The following is a 20,807-nucleotide window of genomic DNA, read 5'->3' as shown; positions in this document are numbered from 1 at the left end:
GTGGACAGGGAGAAGGCTTCGTCGTACTACGGGAGCAGAGACGCACAGAGAAAATGCTGGGACTCGCTCTGTCCCCATCTAGCCATTCTCGCAGCAGGGTGGGTCTCGTCTGCTATAATGAGATGCCGACCGATGGTTTCAAACCCTTTCTAAGACATGCTGAAGCATGTGTCTGGAAGGTTCTAAATAAATTCCATTTTCTCTTTATTGATTTAAACATACTTTGCATGTGGAAAGAACCAGAGAAGAAAACCTCCGTAAAAGAGAAAATGGATGTTTTCTTAAATCCTTTCCACTTGATTTTACTGTGAGTTCACGAGTGCAGCCCCGAGCAAGCAAGCGTACATGTGTTGGGCTCCTACTGTTCTTTGTAAGCGTGTTGTCTCTGCACTCATTTTCTTCACAGGAGACGCTCTCATCCCATCAAGAGGCAGGAAGAAAAAAATAAAGCAACTAATAATGTTGGGAATAGAAGGTAAACTTAAAGGAAATTAGAATGGTTTTGAAACTTTACTGAACATTGTTTTTCACGTTAACTCCCTGGGGAGGTGGGAGCAGTCATGTTGATAGAGTGACTGCCGTAAAATAAAACATGAATGCTCTCCTGTTTACAGGAGAAATTGGTAGCACTCCCCGGAAAGCAAATCAAGAAGCTTTAAACAGCTCATACTTTTTGACCTATTATTTCTCCTCCCAAGGAAATAGTGGAGAACTCAGAGGAACATGTATATACATGGATTTGTAATTAAAACATCGTTTGCAAATGTGAAACATAGAAATGACTAAGCGTACACCAATAGGAGAAAGTTAAATGAATAGTAACCAACAGAATGTTCAATAAGGAAAAGGTGGTAATTTCAAAAAAGTTTTAATTCCATGGATACATGATCACAATAGAATCTTAAGTGAAGAACACATTCTTTATTAGTCTCTTTTCTTTATTCTTTCCCACCTCTAAGTGCAAGCTCAGTGTAATAAGTCACATCACACACTGTAGCAAGTGAACCGGTACCCACTCCCCCGTGACCCAGCGGATGCAGTCAAGAGAACAGTCAATATTAATTTCGTGAGTTTCCTTCACACCTTACTTCACACTTATGTAACCATAGACGTGTTTATACACATATACACAATATAATCTTAATGTTGCAAATCTGGGGTTTTTTCAGCATGCTTTTCAAACTACTGAATGAAATCCAAGTAACTTCTGAGAAATTGAATTAGGAAATAACTTTTATTCTCCTCTGCTTTTTCTGTATTTTCTAAATACAACATTAAAAAAAAAAACCTAATGAAAATAGCAGGTGAAGCTGAGCACTTTTAAGTATGAGGCACGGAGCTAAATGCTGTGGAAACAACAGATATTGTTTAATAGTAAACCATAGTTACGAGGAGCTGCAGCCAGCAAGGTCAGGTGTCTCACGTCCTGAGAGACGTGAGAATTGTGCACCTCCGGTGGATCCCCCGTTCCCTGGTTGCCTGGGCTGCGTGTGCCTTCAGGGCTGTGCAGCAAGGGCCAGCAGGCAAGCTGGGGACTGAATGGACGCGCCCACTGCCATCCACAAGAAGTCATTTAAATCCTTTTATATTAAAAGAAACAGAGTGATTGAACTGAAGAGGATGGCATTAGGTCATACCCCTCTCCCTCTGGGATATGCTTATTTTTTACTCTAGGTCAGTGGTTCTGAACCTTGGCTGTGTGTTAGACTCGTCTGGGACCTTTTAAAAATGTGATTCCCTGGACCGCATCTGCAGTGATTGTGACTTAATTGGACTGGAGTGGGGGCTGGGAATATAGCGAAAGATCCCCAGATGATGATAATGTTCACACAGGGCTGAGAACCACTGTCCTAGGCCGAGGGAGTTGAGTGCACCGGGAAAGGTAGCAAGAGTAACACATTATACAAACGGATGATCTTGAGGATTTGTAAGAGGTTCACTTAATATTTTTCACTTATTTGTTCATTCAAGCAATTTGTCATGCGTTCAGAGGAGTGAAGTAGACACGTATGTGTTTACAACACGTGTGCTTTTGGAAAAACAGTTGTTTCCGGGAATATTTATACTAAGACAGTAACGTGAACAGGCACACCGTGGAAAGATGCAAACTCAGAATTCACATAGGAACATTTCTTAACATTGTTAACCAGAGGAGTTTAACCCTGTACTTCTGAGCTCAAGCACTTTACATGCTCTCTTCTCGGTACCATCTCTCTTCCCATTTGACTCTTTCATGTGCATTTTTGAAGGCAACTCATGTCTTTGTATTTCTCACAGTGACTGGCACAGACCTTGCACATAGTAGGTACTTAATAAAATTGTGTAGCAAACAGACACAGAGGCTCCAAAACTTTCTTGGCTCACAGACCCTTTAGTGTCTCAGTAATTCGTGTGAGTGTGTGACCTAACAACTTAATAGTCATTTGAAAAAAAATAATGCCTACTTGCTAATTACTAAATGGGCTGTAACTTGTTAGGACACAACTTCTCAGCCCTCAGAATGAGACTGAACGCTGCTGCCTCCATTTTCCCTTCGATAATCATTGTCAAGCAATATTTACTTTTTGTCAGAGCAGTCACTGAACACCCACCTTCACAATGAGGTTAATGCCATTGATTTGAGGCCAGTACCTTGAATTAGGGACTCAACCCAGCTTTTGTGGTGGCCAACAGATGTTATCATTGTACCTGCTTGAAAATTTACCCCTGTGAATTTATATCCCCTTTGGTGGCTTTGAGCACAGTGTGGGAACTGGGGCCCCAAATCTCAGGCTTTTATGTTTTTCTGTTTTAGGTATTACGGAAGATTTGTTTACTAAATATTCATTACTTCCGTCATTTGCTTTAGGTATTCAACTGCTAAGCCTAGGCATGCATTCCAAGAGAAGAGATTAGTTGCTCTATTTCTTTGCGGCATTCAGACATGGTAAAAATAGGTACTTAAGAAAAAGTGCTTAACTAGATTCAAGGTGCTGTACTAATAATACTTTGCAGTACCGTGTTCTTTGATTCTGAGTTGTCTTTAAAATTTGAATTCATCTTATAAACAATGGTAAAGGAAACTTTCCTGCTGCAGGATAAATAGTGGGCTGTCCTGTTACGTGAGCTGCGGAGATGCTGGTCTTTGGGAGGTGCTAGATAGTTCTCCTGGCAGGAGGTGGAGGTTGCTGGCCGTCCCAGTTGGTACAGACAGGTGACCTACCGGAAAGGCCAGTCTAGAGAAATGAGCTAACGTGGACTTCAGCAGTGAGTTCTCTAACTCCAGGTCCCCTGGCTTAGAATTGTGCAGCTCCAAATAGTACTCACACTCTATAGTCCTTGCTGCTCGGAGATGTTACATCCTTTCTAGACACTTGGTGGGAAATATTTCTGGGGCATAATTTTTGGGGGATATTTTTGCTTTGGTATGCTAAATCCCTTTTAGGATGTTATATAAATAACAATAACTTGATTCTCCTTTTGGCCTGGATGACACAGTCCTCTTTAGACCTCATAAATGATACTGATTGAGAATACTTAAGAACTGTGAAGGAGGCTGTAGAACTCTGTCCAAATGAAGTAACACACTTGAATCATCCCCAACAGGGTGTTGTACCCTAGCTAGAGAGAGTGTGACTAATCTCTTCTCTTGGAATGTATGCCTAGGCTTAGCAGTTGAATACCTACAGGCAGTGACCTAATAATCAATGACCTCTAGCCCAGTTTTCATTGTTACATTCACGAGGGGGAAGAGTGGAGGTTCTCTACAGCTCTTCTCGTTTCTCCCGTGCACCATCATCCGTGTGTTTGAGACTCCCAGGGGAAAACATGAACCAGTCAAAGATTCCTAATGGCTTTTCCTTTTAATAGCATTTTATTAAGAAACATAAGCCTTTGTGAAATAAAGTTCATAAAACCTTTATATTAAAAATGTTCTTTAGTTGTTTTTCCTAATGGGGCTTTTCCCCTTATAGTAGTCTTTTTGTTTTCAGCTCTATTATTTGTTTCCATTTTTATTTCCAACTTCAATTTTTGTTTCTTGGTGCTATACTAGAGTACTATTCAACAAATTAGTTGAAGTTGAGTAATAATTGGTATAATTGCTTTTCTTTATCTTTTTTCTTTTTAAGATTTATTTGAGAGAGAAAAAGAGAGATTATGAGCGGGGGTAAGGGAGAGACAGAGAGAGAAAGAGAATCTTGAAGTAGACTCCCCCAGAGTGTGGAGCCCAATGCGGGGCTTGATCTCAAGACCCAGAGGTCATAGACTGAGCTGAGATCAAGAGGCAGGTGCTTAACCAACTGAGCTGCTCAGGTACCCCTGTAATTGCTTTCCTAAAGAAAAGCAGCATGGTTGCTCCAATCTTGTTTCTTGAAGTTCTTTGTCAATGTTAAAAGAATGAATGCATCTGTTGAAAGAAGTAACTGAAGGAAGAAGTGGTAAAGAATCAAAGAATTTGCACTTAGCTTGAGGTATGTGACTTACACGTCGTCTGTGGGCAGAAATGGTGGCTTGCACGTGTCCTTGTCCCGCCCTCTACTTCAGGGCTCATCTGCCTCATTTCACACATTTGCATCTCTCCTTGCAATCATTAACTCCTGGGCTGGGGGTCTGTCTTACTGGTGTCAGAGTGAGGCACTCAGCCACTAATTCAGTGATTCATTCAAAACCCAGGATTGTTATTTGAGGATACAGGAGTAAATAAGACAAAAAAGTCCATGACCTCATAAAGCTAACATTCTAGTAGGGGAAACAGAAAATGAACATAATGAGGAAATCGTATAGTAAGTTAAGAAGGGATTACGGCAACGTGGGGTGTGGGAAGACTGTTGACATGACCAATCGGGTTGCTCAGTCCTTGCATGTGTCCAGTGGGGCCTGGACAGCTGCTTCTTGGCTAGACCTAGGAATGCGCCCCTTGGAATGTTCACTGTGTTACTGATGGAAGCTACTGTATATGCCTGGGGCAATGGGGGCCGTGCCCTTCAGCCTGTCAAGCCCTTTCCTCTACCTGCGGCTGAATTAGGCGCCCAGTACTTTTGAGGCAGCCGGGACCCGTGCTTTTTCAAGCAAGTGAAAACCTGCTCCTTCGTGTTTCCTCCCTGGGCTCTAGGGTCTTCTGTTGCCCCACGTTAATGCCGCCATGCGTAGCGTCGCTTATAAATGGAAGTTAAGTGAAGTTGTGAGTGAGTGAAGGAGAAATTGTCTGTGATTATGAGGCAGGATGGAAAACTGGGAAGGGGAGATGAAAGGCAGGATGGGAAATGACTCTGGAGTGAGCTTGGATGACGTGTTTTAAGAGCTAGAGTCAGACGGTTCTGCTTCCATCGAGGAAGATAACTTTTGGGTGGGCAAGAAGGAACTGAGTCCAAGTGCTGATGGCCCAGACCTCTCACTTGTCCCCTGTTGAGTCGTTTGCAATGTCCTTATTTTGGCTTTTCAAGTAGGCTCCCCAGCGAGGAGCCCAACGTGGGCTTGAAATCACAACCCTGAGATCAAGACCTGAGCTGATAGCAAGAGTCAGACCTTAACCCACTGAGTCACCCAGGCGCTCCTGCTCTGTGCTGATGCTTAAGTTAGAAGGATTCCTTTTATGTTATCCATGCCACCGGTTTTGGAGAATCCTACTCATTAAGCCTCTGGTCATAATGGAGAAAATGCGTATTTTATTTGCTTTGTAACATGTTTCACCTTTGGAGATAATGTCCTCATTTTATTTCTTTGTTTTTTTCTTTGATTTGACATTTTCTCTGTCATATTAACTTACTGCAAATCAATTTGTTTCCGCTTCAAACAGGAACAGTTTTTGTTGTTGTTGTTGTTAATTCTAGAGCCGGTAAGAATTTTGGATCCAGTCTGGTACTTAAGCAATGAAAAGGCAGCTTTTCTATTTTAGTGAGCTTTGGTTGCTTTTCGTCTTTAATTCAGCAGATTCTTTTGTTCCTTTGGAAGAAGGCGGCTATCTGTCCGTATTAGAAGTGCCGTAGAGATTGAACTGTCGCCGCCCTTTCCACTCTGCTTTATTGAATGTGAATAATGTGGTCCTTTCTCCTTACCAGCTTCTCTGTTGTCCTTGGTTTTTTTCTATACTTCCAACCCTCCTTCTAATTAAAATAGTGAAATTGTGCTGGCACCCTAGGAGAAAGAGTTGTAAAACTGTGCTGGTATTGTTTTGTAATAGTTAAAGTAAAACTTTTAAATTTGATCTTTCCTGTAATACAGTTGCATTATATTTATTTAGCAAGTTTTGCTACTTATACATTATTCTATAGTTAAAATTTCCAAGTTAAATATTGTTATGAAAAAGAAGAAAATGTATTAATTTCTGAAAGGAAAAGGAATCTTAATATTTATTTGTTGTTATTGTTGCAATAATATATTTCTCACTGATAACTGTGGGATTAAACTCAAGATTGTACCCGATCCTGGGGCTGGAAAGCTGGCTGTAACTCAGGTGGCCTCTGTGGAAATCCTACAGTCAGTCATTCTTTAGCCACTTCCGATTTTCTCTGTCCTCCTCCTCTCTCTCTCCTTTCACTTCTCTTCTTTCTCCTACTCTTCTTCCCACTTTTCTTCCTGACCCTTGTCGCGTTCGTCTAGAATACATGTTTTGAACCCCTTACTAGACTCCGGCAGAACACAAGGCCGAGTATGGAACAACACTGGCCGTGAAGAAACTTACTATCACAGAGAAAACAAACAGAAAGCACAACATGGACCAGAACACATCATGTGCCGTTAGACTAGTAGGTACAGAAGAGAAGGTCCCGTCTGACAGAAGTAAGGCCAAATTCATTTGAGCTAAACTTTAAAGAACAGAGTAGGATTTTGATGGGTAGAGATGAAAAAAAGAGGGTAGATTTTCAGATGAAAGAAGTGAATTATGTGGCAGGGAAGTGGGTCAATCTCGAATAGTGACCTTAGACCCATATACGTGACACTACAGAGCAGGAATCAGCAAACTTTTTGTGGAAAAGTGCCAGATAGTAACTGTTTATTTTGCAGGCCATATGGCTTCTGATGCAGCTGTCCGCTCTGTTGTTTTATGGCAAAAGCAGCCACAGGCCATACGTACGTGCGTGCTGTGGCAGGATGATGATAAAACCTCATTTACAGCAATCCGTGGTGGGTCAGAATCAGCCGTGGGCTGCAGGTTGTCAGTCCCCGAACAGATGAGTCTAGAAAGCAGGGTGGTAGCCAGATCTTAGATTTTGAATGTCAGACTAAAGAATTGGGAGTTAATTTATATTCTCTTTAGTGAAACCATGATTGTTATGTCTCTACTAAAGGTTTTAAATACGCAGACATTTAAATTTGGGACCAGATTTTTCTTTTTACAAGATTTTTATATGTTTACATTTCAAGATATTTGTATAGCTAGCTCTAAATTATGACTTCGGTGACTAGATGTCTTGTATGAAAATGGCAAAGAATGAATAAAACCTGATTTGGGTCATAGCCAGAAGTTTGTCATCTTTTGGGTTCTCACCACAAAGTCTCCATTGTAATGGACCAAAAAGTCAGATTATGGAAAACAGGAGAGAATGAATGGGTAGGTGCTCTGGTGATCTAAACTAAAAATGTTGACATTTTCCCTGTTCAAAAAATGATAGTGGGAATTGATTCCAAAGTAAATATTAAATTCACATTTTTTTGATATTTTAAAAACTATTTATCAAGGTATGATTGACATGTAAGAAGCTATATATACTTAATACATACGCACTCCGTAAGTTTGGAGTGTACCCATAAACCATCACCACCATCGAGGGCAGAGGCACATTCGTCACCTTGCAAAGTTTCCTCCCACCCCTATTATTCTTACTATTATTATTTTTGTCATCATCATCATCATCAATTCTCTTTTGTGGTAAGAACACTTAAAGATTTACCCTTCAGCAAATTTTAACTATATAGTGCAGTATTATTCGCAGTAGGCACTATGTGGCATAGTGGGTCGTCAGAACTTATTTCTCTTATGTGACTGAAACTTAGCACACTTTGGCCCTCACCTACCTCTCCCCTCAGTCCTGGCCATCACCATTCTACTCTCTGCTTCTATGAATTTGGTTATTCTGGATGCCACATATAACATATAATCATAACATTATGTATGTTTCTGTGTCAGGTTTATTTCACTTAGCATAATGTCCTCCAGGTCCATCTATACTGTAGAAAATGGCAGGATTTCCTTCTTTTAAGGTCCAGCAATAGTCCCTTGTATGTATATACATTTTCTTTATCTGTTCATCCACTGTTGTGCATTTAGGTAGTTCCAATATCTCTCTAACAGGTGGATACTTATTATAGGAATTGTTGTATACATAGATTTTAAATTAATCCTCAAAGCAAGATTGTGTCGTCTTTATGTTTGTATTCCCAATACCTGCTAGAGCAGATCTGGCCCAAAGTGGACAGTCAGTAAACATTTGATGGGTGTAGTAATGTAGGTGAATTTTTCTTAAAAAAAAAGATTTTATTTATTTATTTGAGAGCGAGAACATGCAAGCGGGGTGGGGGAGGGACAGTAGGAGAGGGAGAAGCAGAGCCATGGGGCTCATTCCCAGGACCCTAAGATCATGACCTGAGCTGAAGGCAGACGTGTAACTGACTGCGCCACCTAGGCGCCCATGTAGAAATTAGAATATTTCTAATCCTTCCCAACCATTTCATTCCACTCTTATTTTTATGCTCTTCATTTTTAGTCTGGTTCTCATTAGAATACATAAACCTCAATAAAGTTTTAAAATTTTATTGTTAGAGTGTTATATAGAACAATTTGATCTCTGATCTGTCTATAAAAGCTTTATAAACCTAGCATGTTTTAAGCATTATATTCTTAGAGAAAAAAGATTGTTGTATGTTAAATGAAATGATTGTAGATGCTTGAAATATAATGGAAAAAGAAGTAGGCTGGTTTTTGTACTGGAGAAATCTGAAAATAAGGTGGCTTCTCTGTGGGCACAGTTATAACTTACAGCATGGTAACAACATAAGAAGGTGATGTCAAGTGCTCTTGAAAAGAAGTGGGGCTATAATTTATCAGCCCACCCCACTTTAAGTTCTAGATGACAGCCACACAAATGGCTAGCTTTACTTTTTTCTAACACCCTTCCTAGGCTTTGAGTTACCTGTCTCTATCCTATAGCAAAACCGTAGTACAGTGTTCGTTCTAACATGCTTTTTCAGGAGCCTTTCTGTGTAGATTAGTCTTTTGAATTTTACTGATTCTCACTACTGAACAATGCTTTTAATCATGTGATAGTTAAAATTTCCCCCAGCAACCTCAGGACCATGCTCATTGATGTGTATTTTGTTTTTGTTTCTCAGATTATATGTTTTCTGAGAGCTCAGTTGAAATCATTTGATAGTGAACCATTTTTAAACTAATGGTGACATATTGAAAAGAAGATTATGTGGGCAAGACATAATGATTATAATTAAGCGACAGAGAAAATACCAAGTGCATGGAAAGCTGAAAAATGCAGTGGAGAAGGGTAGACAGATTATGGAGGCAAAAGCACCGTGGTTGAAAATTATATATTTAATCACAGAATCTGCCCCACCTAAATGCCAAAGTATTTTTGTTGGAGGAGAGAACTAGTAAGGGGTATTGTTATGGAGATTATATGTATGCGGAACTTCTGGTTGCTAGGCCTGTTTGCCTATCAGCTGTTGACATCATGGAAGTCGTAAATGTCCTATTTAAGTCACCAGCAGGCAAGTCTTTATCACTTCTCCTTTTATTTGGAAGAAGAAGTATCGTTCATGCGCCTTTAATTGCAGTGAGCAGGCCTCCAGCTGAGACTTTGGGTTTTTGTTTTCCTTGGTGCTGGTTTTGCTGTTTATGCTGGGACCAGACAAACCAGGCAGAGGGCTGGGGGAAGAGACTCAGAGGGTCAGCAAACCAACCACTTCCTTCTCTGCGCTGGCCAGAAGGAAATAAGGAAGCTTTGGAATATGCCGAAAACCGCATCTAAGGCCTTTCAGTGAGAGATGTGGGGAGTAGAATGGATAGAACTTGGAGTCAAATGAACCAGTCTGTGGATCCTGCCTCTACCCTTCTTAATTTGTGCAATTTTAGTCATAGTTTCCTTGCCTTAAAACAGGATAAGTCTTGCAGGTTGGAATTAGGAAGACACTGGACAACATGTATAAAGTTTCTGGCACTGGGCTAGTTGTGTGTGTGTGTGTGTGTGTGTCACCAACAGCATTCGTTTTTTTCCAGTTTGAGCTAGAGAGGACGCTGCTGGTCAGGGTTACATCCTGTCTTGACGCTACGAGGTCTACAGTGCACATAGCCAAGGTCTGACCTTTGCAAGTCACTTTTTCCCTGAATTTGATATTCACTTTCTCATCAAATTTAGTCATTAACATAATGATTACATGTGGAAAATAAAATAATCCATTCTGAATTAGAAAATGTTTTAGAAAACATTTATTAATCAAACCCAGCTTCAGAATGTCAGGAGGCTTTAGTGTGTCTTACTTTGGCAACTGTATTTTTACAGGATGAAACAGATGGAATGCGCTGTTTTTTAATGAATTTAGCTCAAGATCTTAGTGCACATTGGAATTTGTCTATTAATCAAGGGCTCTGAGAATTTCTGAAATTAATCTTTGGAGCAAATGAATTAATCAAAATTCCCATTCCTAAGTACGCTGTTGAAGGAACCATTGTAGGTATATTTCATTGGAATAAGACCATTATCAAATTTTGAGAGACTTGTGTGCCCTTTTAGTTATGTGCCATCTCCTTCTCATGTGTCTTATCCTATTTTTGGTACATAACATTATCCTTCCTTCCGTTCATCTTCTCTTAGAAAAGATGGAGTAGCGCATTAAATAACACATCCTGCGTCTGCACTTGTGCCGCGGATCGTTTGTGGTGCTTGCTTTGGAGGCAAGCAACCAGTCTGACTCTGGCTTCAGGGCGTAAGGGCCTTTGGGGAAGGATCGTGGTTCAGCTCACAGACCAGGAAGGGCTGTAGGACCAGCCATGGGAGACTTGGGGAAGCTCGGTGAGCAGGCACTCGTGGACGTTCTAAGCTGCGCCAGTGCCAGCAACCATTAGCCTCTGTGTAACTTCAGCCACATTGTGAGGTCCTGACAGCATCTTTCTGGCCCGTTAGCTGGATGCTTTGTGTCCGCGGCTCAGTCAGTTTCATCTAGGGGATTAGGAGCTAGGAGGCTCGGGAATTCTTTGAACAGGGCAGCTGCTTGTCCTCCACAGTAAATAGCTGATTGTACTGGTGGACCTATTCAAGGACATTCGGTGCAGGTGGCCATCATGTCCCATATATTACAACCTTTTATTTTTTTACCCCAGTTGTATTTCCCACTTGAGTTTGAGGCCATAGTTTAGTATGTGTGTGTGTGCTAGGGAGCACCCTTTTTTTCTTTTTAATTGATGTTATATAAGCATTTCTCAGTAATTGCAGCATCGTGTTCCTTGAATTAACTTTAGTAGTGTGATCCCAAGACTCCCTGTTATATGGTGTAAAGGCGGCTTTGGAATCACTCATGGGAACGTTGAACGCTGACGAGGCCTCCTAATACATGTGAGCCTTCGGGGCAGTCCACATTACCCGTCTGAATCCTCTTTTTTTCACTGGTAAAGTGGACTTGGTATCACATATGTTACAAAGGTATATGGAGATTTTTGTGATAATATATATGCGAGGCTTGCATTAGGAACGTGTTTATCCCCAGTCCTTCATATTTTGATTTTAAATGTTACAAACATGATTTTTCTTTTTTTACTTTAGAGTAATGGTGTGAACTTATAAAATGATGGGAAAATAGTTAAATAATTTGAGGAACAGTAGGTGCCAAAGCCCAGGGCTTAGTTCGCTTTTTAGTACCTGATACTCCTAAATTTATCTATTAAAAGTAATGATAGTAATGACTATTCACCAAGAATTTAACCTCCCACAAGGCTGCCTGTTATTAAAAATGCTGAGAAAGCTGAGTGCTGGAGAAACACCAGTGATCTCTGTTCTCCATATATATATTTGAATATATATGAGATTGTTGTCCTGGAAGTTAACGGTCTTTTAGACAGACTGATGGAACCTCATTTTAAGGTATGACTGTCCAGAATACAATTTGTTTCTCCCCATCTCTGCTCTCTAAACTCTGGCTAGAGTTGCTTTAAGAGCCGAGTCAGGTCAGTGGCTTAAGAGCACAAGCTTGGAGGAGAGAAGGTCCAAGTTTGTGTCCTGTTTCTTCCATCGGCTGGGGGTTGGCCATGAGTAATTAGAAAACTTCTTTAACCCACAGTTACCAATATATATGATGACGAGAACAGTGATATTTCTGCAATGAGGGTTTTGAAGAGTAAATGGAATGATGCACTTAAAAATTGACACAATGCCTGGCTCATTAATCCTCAGCATAGTTTAGTTCTTGTGCTTATGATTACTATGTATAGTATTAACGCGTTGTTATCATACATGAGAGGGAATACGCTCTGAGAAACGTTTGTGTCTGACTGTATATAGAACAATGTTTGGATAACGACTGCAGTTTTAGATTCTTGGAAGGACAGAGCTCTTTCCAAGCTTGCTAGGTTGTATCTTTCCTAGGACTGGGTGATTACGCAGCAGTTCTGTTCGTATTTAAAATGCCTTTGTTGGGGCGCCTGGGAGGCTCAGTGGGGTGAGCCGCCGCCTTCGGCTCAGGTCATGTTCCCAGGGTCCTGGGATCGAGTCCCGCATCAGGCTCTCTGCTTGGCAGGGAGCCTGCTTCCTCCTCTCTGTCTGCCTCTCTGCCTACTTGTGATCTCTGTCTGTCAAAGAAATAAAATCTTTTTAAAAATAAATAAATAAATAATAAAATGTCTTTGTTATGGTCCAAAAGCAATTTGAAGTCGAGTTTTATTAGTAAAGTCAGAATACATAAGGTGTAGCAATAATTTGGTAATTGATAATGCAGCTCAACCAAATGTTGACTACGGTTTTTACCTGACATGCTGTTCTTGCTAAAAATTTTGAGTAAAATGGGTCTTAGGGTTAGGGTTAAATACATCATGAGGACTTATTTTGTGGCAATGTGTTTACAAAGATGTATTTACTTACTTTAGAGAGAGAGAGAGCATGTGTGCGGGTGTGGGGGACAGAGAGAGAGAGAGAGAGAGAAAGAGAATCTCTGGCCTAAGTAGAGTCCTCGGTGAGCAGGGAGCCTGATGTGGGGCTCCATCTCGGGACGCTGGGATCATGACCTGAGCGGGAACTGAGTCAGCTAACTGACTGAGCCACCCAGGTGCTCCCTCTTGAGGGACTTTTACTGAAGACTCTGTTTGTGAAATAGTCTCCAATTACGGAGTAATGATTTTTATTATTAATAAGGATATTAAGTGACAGCCGCCACTGTCCTGAGCACATTATCTGTATGATTTCATTTTATTACCTCAAAGTAGTTACTGTTCCCCTGATTTTACAGATGAGCAAATGGACTTGAGAAGTAACTTCCCCCATGTCACATATCTAGGGAGTGGCAGGGTTGACCTTGACTGACTCCAAAGCCCACAAATGGTGCTTCCAAGAGAAGGTGTCTTTGGCAAAGGTGTTGTGATACAGGCTTTACAAAGGCATTTCCATGGTGATACGAGTTCTTTTTTACCAAGATATTAACGTTAGGAAATTCATGAACATATCGTCAAGATCTTAAAGCTCGAGGTTTAAGTTAGGAAACAAGGTAATTTTGATTTTCCTCAATGTATTGTCTTACTGTGCTTTGTTATACATTTAACAGAAATACTTTTTGATATTTTAAGGATGTTGTTTTGATATTTTGTAATTTGAAACACATCCTTTGCTTTCCAGACAGCAGAGCAAAATGAAGGAGCCAGCAGCCATGTACTCAGTTTGGTGAGATTGCATTTCATTCCAGCAACTCGGACTACATTTTCAGTTAGTTAATTGATAGCATTAGGATTAGGGAGGCCAAGTAAAAATGTGTTTTTCTGAAGAGAGAACCACTCTCTTCCCCTTATCCACTGCTTCCTTTTCCTTTTTTTATTGGCAGAAGAAATTAGAATACTGTCTTATTAACAATAAATTCAAATTTATTCAGTTTTAGAAAGAATAATGAGCTTGTTGGAATGTTTTTATACCTCTTTTTTTATACCTCACACATATGTGTTTCCAGATTCTACCAGCAGTTTTGTACTGTTATTCACATATCTTGAATGACATTTTAATGTATAGCGTCATATACGTTCCAGGGTCTAACCTGCTACCATTTCTGGCTTTCTTCTCCTCCAGTGTCTGTATTTACACTGAAAGTCCAGGTGAATGACATCATCAGTCGGCAGTACCTGAGTCAAGCTGTTGTAGAAGTGTTTGTAAACTACACGAAGACAAATTCCACAGTCACGAAGAACAATGGAGCAGTGTTGATAAAAGTGCCCTACACGTTGGGGCTCAGCTTAACCGTTATTGCGTACAAAGATGGCTACGTGTTGACACCTCTGCCTTGGAAGACTGGAAAAATGCCAAGTAAGCACATGCACAGTGTTGTGCCTTTACTAAATGTAAATGGTTTTTTGTTTGCTTGTTTTTCTCTTCTTTGGGACTCTTGTTCTGGTAAACTGAAAAGGAGAAGAGCCTATGTGAAGTCAATACAGAGAGGTTGGAGTGAGTGCCAGTTTGGAGAAAACTTGCTCTTATTTAGTTTTCCTACAGAGGCTTGAAGCAAGAGCTCTGCTCAGGTACAAACCTGATCTGCAGGGGTTAGAGGGGGGCTTGGCCTGCCCTGGTGGGTGAGCCAGAAGCAGTGTGGCCGGTTGAGGAAAGGATGCTCTCAAAAGAGGAGACAGAAAGTCAGATTTATGTGCCAAACAATAAGGCAGTTACTACAGATTCTCCAGTACCTTAACTGTAATTGTTCTGGAAACTGAACTTACTTTACAGTGTATGATGTTTAGGCCAAAAGCAGGGCTAAAATGCATTCGGGGAACCTCACTACCAAGCTGTGGTTGTGCTCCTGGTCGTGGTAATAACAGCCTGAGGCGAGAGAGGGCGTGAAAAGAAGGGCAGGACCAGAGACAGACGGAGGACAGAATCGGTAATTACTGTGCGATCACTTCACAGTGTACACACAGATCAAAACATCACGCACACCTTAAACTTACACAGTCATGAGAATTATATCTCAATAAATCTGAGGGGAAAAAATAAGAATTGATAGGACTTAGTGTGAGTAATTGGATTTGGGTAAGTACAGGGCATACCAGATAGCAGAACGCAAGTCCGGCTGATTGCAGGTGTGACACATTAGGTCGTCAGTCTTTTTCTTTCTTTTAATTGTGATGGTTCTTATTAGAATTTACATACTTATTTGCTTTCGTGTTGGAAACATTTGAATTCTTGAACCATTGTTCAAGTTTAGAATGAGAAAGAAATGAAAAATTAATTAGATAAACCAAGATTCACGTAAATGAAATATAAAAAATCATGACTCAAATCTGAAGAAGGATATGTCTGAGGTGACTTCATGGCATTATATGCTTTAGTTTTTTTTAAAGATAAATCAAGCACAATTACTCACTAAATGAAAGTTAGAAGAATAATGAAAGAAACCAAAAGTAAGGGGCGCCTGGGTGGCTCAGTGGGTTAAGCCGCTGCCTCCGGCTCAGGTCGTGATCTCAGGGTCCTGGGATCGAGCCCCGCATCGGGCTCTCTGCTCAGCAGGGAGCTTGCTTCCTCCTCTCTCTCTGCCTGCCTCTCTGCCTACTTGTGATCTCTCTCTGTCAAATAAATAAATAAAATCTTTAAAAAAAAAAAAAAAAAAGAAAGAAAGAAACCAAAAGTAAGATGGGAAAAAGGAAATAAAGATGAAAGTAGATGAATGTTAATTAAAAAATATAAAGAAGAGCTAATTGACAAAATGCTAGTTCCTTGAAATAAAATTACAAATGCATTGGGAAACCTAAACAGGCAAGTAAAAGAAGAAAAAATATATAAAATCTTAAAGATCATAAAAATGTTCTAGATCAAATTTGATGGCCCTAATCTTAAAAAGTCTAATAAACAATTTTGTGATACTATAAATGACTTTGTTGATTTTAGATGAGGTAGACTAATAGCCATGGATAAAATGTTCCGAGTAAAAATCGCTTAATTCAAAGGCTATTTTAAAAAAGTACTCCAAATCAAAATTTTATAAAACCAGTGCAGCTTTAATTCGGAAACCTGACAAAGATAATGCAGACTCAATGCTCTCATATGTGCACGCTCTCTCTCTCTCTCTCTCTCTCTCTTTCTCACTCACAAATACTTCTCTATAGACCAATCTTACAACTCTAAATAAAAAAATCCTTAACAGAATAGTAAAAAAGAATTTCACCATTATTTAAATACAGCTTTAAGACCAAAGAAGACCATTTTTCTTCTTTGCAGGATCATAAGGATATCAAATGTGTCACTCTGTTAATTTTACATATCATAACACATTAGAACTACCAGAACTACCAGATGATAACATCAAAAACTGTCTGAAATGCATTTTATAAATTCACCATCTGTACCTAACTAAGAACAAGGTCCATTAAAAAACTAGGACCACAAAGATCTCAACATGGTAAATATCTCAAAATCATACTAACTATAAAAAATAAGAGGTGATGCTACTAAAATAAGAAAGTGAACACCGATCTCCATATTATTTTACATTATAGAAGTTCTTATCAGAGCAAAAATATATCAACAGACCAGAAAAGGAGACAAGCTATTGAAAGAATCAAAACATTTACTATTTCCAGTTATCATCATATCCCTGGAAAAATGACAAAGCGTGAATCTTAAAATGGTTAAAATTAATGGAATTAATGGAATTTGACAGAATTTCTGAGTGTGGAATAAGCATTGGTACAAATCAGTGTATATTCATAGCTACCAGAAGTAGTCCGCGTTTATGGAAAATAATGAAATCCCTCTCAGAACAACAAGGACAAACAAAATATGCAGGGAAACCTAAAAAAAAGTGTTAAATAACCATGTATTAGGGAAAATAAAACTACCAAATGTTACAGACCTAAAAAAAAAAAAAAAAAGAAACCTGAAAACTAAAACCCTGGATAAATGGCAAAACATTATATTTCTTTAGAAAGTCTGAATATTGTAAAGATTTCAGTTCTTTCTGATTTATAGATTTAATACAATTTAAAAAAAATGGGGGCACTTGGGTGGCTCAGTGGGTTAAGCCTCTGCCTTCGGCTCAGGTCATGATCTCAGGGTCCTGGGATCCAGCCCCGCATCGGGCTCTCTGCTCGGTGAGGAGCCTGCTTCCCTCCCTCTCTCTGCCTGCCTCTGCCTACTTGTGATCTCTCTCTCTGTCAAATAAATAAATAAAATCTTTAGAAAAATTGGAAGAATAATCCTCAGAGAATAAATGTATAAAAATACCTGGAAATCATTTTAAAAGAATATTTATTGGAGGCAATTTGCCATTTCAAATAACTAAAACATTATGTACCTACACAGTTAAAACTCTCTGATACTGTGGTACAAATCAGACACTAGCATGCATAAGAAAATGTAATCTATGATAAGGTACCATTATAAATCAGTGAGACAAGGCCAAATATTCAGTAAGTAGTGTTAGGATGTTTTGGTTAACTATCTGGAATAAGCAAATTTGGATTCATATTCCAAATACATTGCTCATAGAGTTCAAATGTGGAAAATCAAATCCTATTAAATAGAAGAAAAGTTTTAAAAAAACTATCTGATTTTCTTTTTAATTAGGATGGTCTGCTTAAAATTAAAATTAATGAAAGAGGTCATAAAAAGTAGATATCACTATTTTTAAAAAAGGTACCATATAGCATGGTGACTATAGTTAATAATACTGTATTGCATATTTGAAAGTTGCTGAGAGTAGGTCTTCAAAGTTCTCATCACAGGGGAAGATGTAACTCTGTGTGGTGGTGGATGTTAACTCATTGTGGTCATCATTTTGCAATATATACAAATATTGAATCATTATGTTGTACAACTGAAGCTAATAAATTATATGCCATAGATCTCAAGAAATAGAAAAATATCAGACAATAAGAAGTAATATATTTTTTAAAGATTTGAGAGGGTTTGCGAGAGAGAGAGAGAGAGAGAGAGAGCGAGAGAGCACAAGGAGGGGGAGGGGCAGAGGGAGGGGCAAAGGGAGGGGCAGAGACTCTCAAGGAGACTCTGTATTGAGCACAGAGCCCAACGCAGGATTCAATCTCACAACCCTGTGATCATGACCTGAGCCAAAACCAAGAATCAGACGCTTAACCGATGGAGCCACCCAGGTCCCCCTAGGAGGAATATTCTTAATGTGCTAATAATTCATGTAAATTAGTTAGAAGACACCGAGGCCCTGACGAAACAAGATAAGCAGATAAAATTATGACCTGGCAGTTTTCAAAATGAGAAGAACTGATGATTTGTCACAAAACATGGCAAAATGTTTTATCTTACTCATAGTCTCAGATTTGTACACCAAAGACACTCTCACGTCTTGGATTCTTCACCCTACAAGAGTTTGGGAAAAGGGCCTTCTCAGTGTCGACAGAGTGAGGTGTGATGAGCGTTCTCAGACGCGGCTGGGGGAGTGGACGTCAGCAAAACAACTGAGATGTGTGTGTCCAAAGTCCTCAGAACCTTCATAACCTTTGCCCAGTGTTCCAGTGCTCGGAATCTGCCCTGAAAACAGAGACACAAGTAACTGAAGCTGACAGGCATTCATACACAAGGGTGTTGATTCAAATATTATTTTTTGCAATAATAGGGAAAATGAAAACAATCTAAGTATATATTAGTATAGTGATTCAGTAAGTCTTGATACTTGAAGAAAGAAAGTATGTGACCTTGAAAATGTTAGAAAAAGTTTCTACTGAGGGACGGAAATGCTTGTGATGTTCCCTTAAGTGAAAAAGCAGAGTAAAAATATTCTGTATACAATATTGTACTGTTTTTAAGAAAATCACAGGAAAAAATCCAGGAGGATTATACTGAACTATTAATAGTCACTGTCTCTGTGCTGGGATTGTGATGACCGTCACTTTCTTCTTCATTTCTCCACTTTGCCAGAGCGGCTATTAATCCCTTTTATAATGAGAAACATTCTGTCAGGGAAAGGAAGTCTACATGTAAGGTTTACTGAAGTCCAGAAGATTCTCCTCAGGTTTTATAACCTTAAGTTGTCAGGACTGCCCCTGTTTTACGCTGCCTGTGACTGAAAGACTAGTGCCCTAATTGTATCATCTCAAGGTCCAAGCCACTCCCCTAACATTTTCTCTGATTTAATAAAGCCATTAATTAGTCTATTAATGTATTCTGAATTGAAATTACACTTTCATCGGGTAGTCTTTTCCTATTGTAGGAAAAAGGTATATTTCATTTTATATTCATTCATATCGTTTTGTGTTTTATTCTTTTTTTCTATTCCCTTTACAGCTCTGAAATATCTTAAAAACATGAAAAGTATTCCCATGCAAATCTGTTTTATCCTAACTGATTTGGGGATATTATGTTATTTCTATTAATTTCAAATATTGATACTGGGTAGGGGAGAGCTATCCAATGAGAACTCACTTAAAGTGAGTCTGTTCTTGCTTATAAAACTGTCTTTTGTTCCTGCTTCTCCGGATCTTGAAATAATGTGGTTACCTTTCAGGTCCTCTGCACGTGTCCCATCAGTTACTGAGGGCATCTGCGCTCGCAGGCAGGCCTGGCCCCTCCTGCATCACTGCCCAGAGTTGCCTGTGGATCATTTGTTCCATTACGTGTTCAGCTCTTCTGCTCTGCCGGCTCCGAGTCTGGCAAACCGTGCTGTGCGGTGAGGAGCGTCGTGCCCTGGTGCAGGGAGCCTGGGCGGCAGACGAGCAGAGGATGTGGTCTCGCTCAGAGACCCTTGTATGGTGGAGCCAGGATTTTTTTAAATCATTACAAAGAAATAACAAGTAACCGTTATATAGAGAAAATAGCCGAGGATTTTCACGGTTATTCAAGCATCTAACCTGACCGTATATATCTGGGGTTAGAGAACATCATTAGTCACTTTGGTACGAACTACTGGAAATAGGATTAGTAAAATAAAATAGTGATGCCTGACCTTTTTTCCCTCACTTTATTGTATCCTCTATTTTCTCCCTCCATCATTCTTTACATTTATTTTTCCTTGTTTCTGCAGTTTCCCGACCCCCCCACCTCCACTTTTTAGGGACTGCTGGAAGAGACAATATTTACCTAGTTCCCCTCCACATTTAGTAAAATATTCTAATTGTGCTGTATTTCACAGTATATTCATCAGTTACACTTTCGCTGTTCCCGCAAAGCCAAGCAAATATATGGCTATTTGAAGACACTGTTTTAATTACTGGAAAATTAGCTGGTAAGTACCACGCTTCTCAGCTCCTAAGTAAAAATGTCAAGTAATAACGATCACTTTAATTAGGTAATTGTACTTCGCTAGTGAATCAGGGTTGGTTATCACTTGGAAAAAACCCTGCGTTGCTCAGGAATGATTAGCTCCAAGTGGATCTGAACTGATTGTTAGGTCGCTGTGCGACTGCAGGACGGGGTTTGTGGATGGGACTCGTTCTTCACCATTTTCACACCCCCGCAGCCTCCACCCCTGCCCGCGTAGGAATATCTGACTTCTGGAAATGTTGCAGAGAGTCTCAGCCTCTTTCCAAATCGTGTCTCTCTCTGGGCTTTTACACAGTTAGTGAAATTGGGAAAACTTTAGGATTCCCTGATTTGTGGGCACGTTCATGCCTGCCTCTGGCACAAAACCTGCTGCCTGAGCAGGGAAGGGCCTGAGACCAGGTACGTTCTTTC

General features: G+C 39.8%; 1 protein-coding gene across 1 annotated transcript in view; it reads left to right on the top strand.

The window, feature by feature from the left end:
• Positions 1–20,807, top strand: part of FAM171B (family with sequence similarity 171 member B) — a 60,840-nt gene that overhangs the window by 23,855 nt on the left and 16,178 nt on the right. The window contains exons 2-3 of the mRNA XM_032860266.1: positions 14,247–14,480; positions 20,266–20,358. Coding sequence (XP_032716157.1) covers positions 14,247–14,480; positions 20,266–20,358 — 327 coding nt within the window. The remainder of the gene's footprint in view (positions 1–14,246; positions 14,481–20,265; positions 20,359–20,807) is intronic.

The sequence above is a fragment of the Lontra canadensis genome, unplaced genomic scaffold (assembly GCF_010015895.1).
Source record: "Lontra canadensis isolate GAN:19392208 unplaced genomic scaffold, GSC_riverotter_1.0 scaffold18, whole genome shotgun sequence".
NCBI lineage: Eukaryota > Metazoa > Chordata > Mammalia > Carnivora > Mustelidae > Lontra > Lontra canadensis.
The sequence above is the reverse complement of the archived record's forward strand: the minus strand, read 5'-3'. Positions and strand labels throughout refer to the sequence as shown.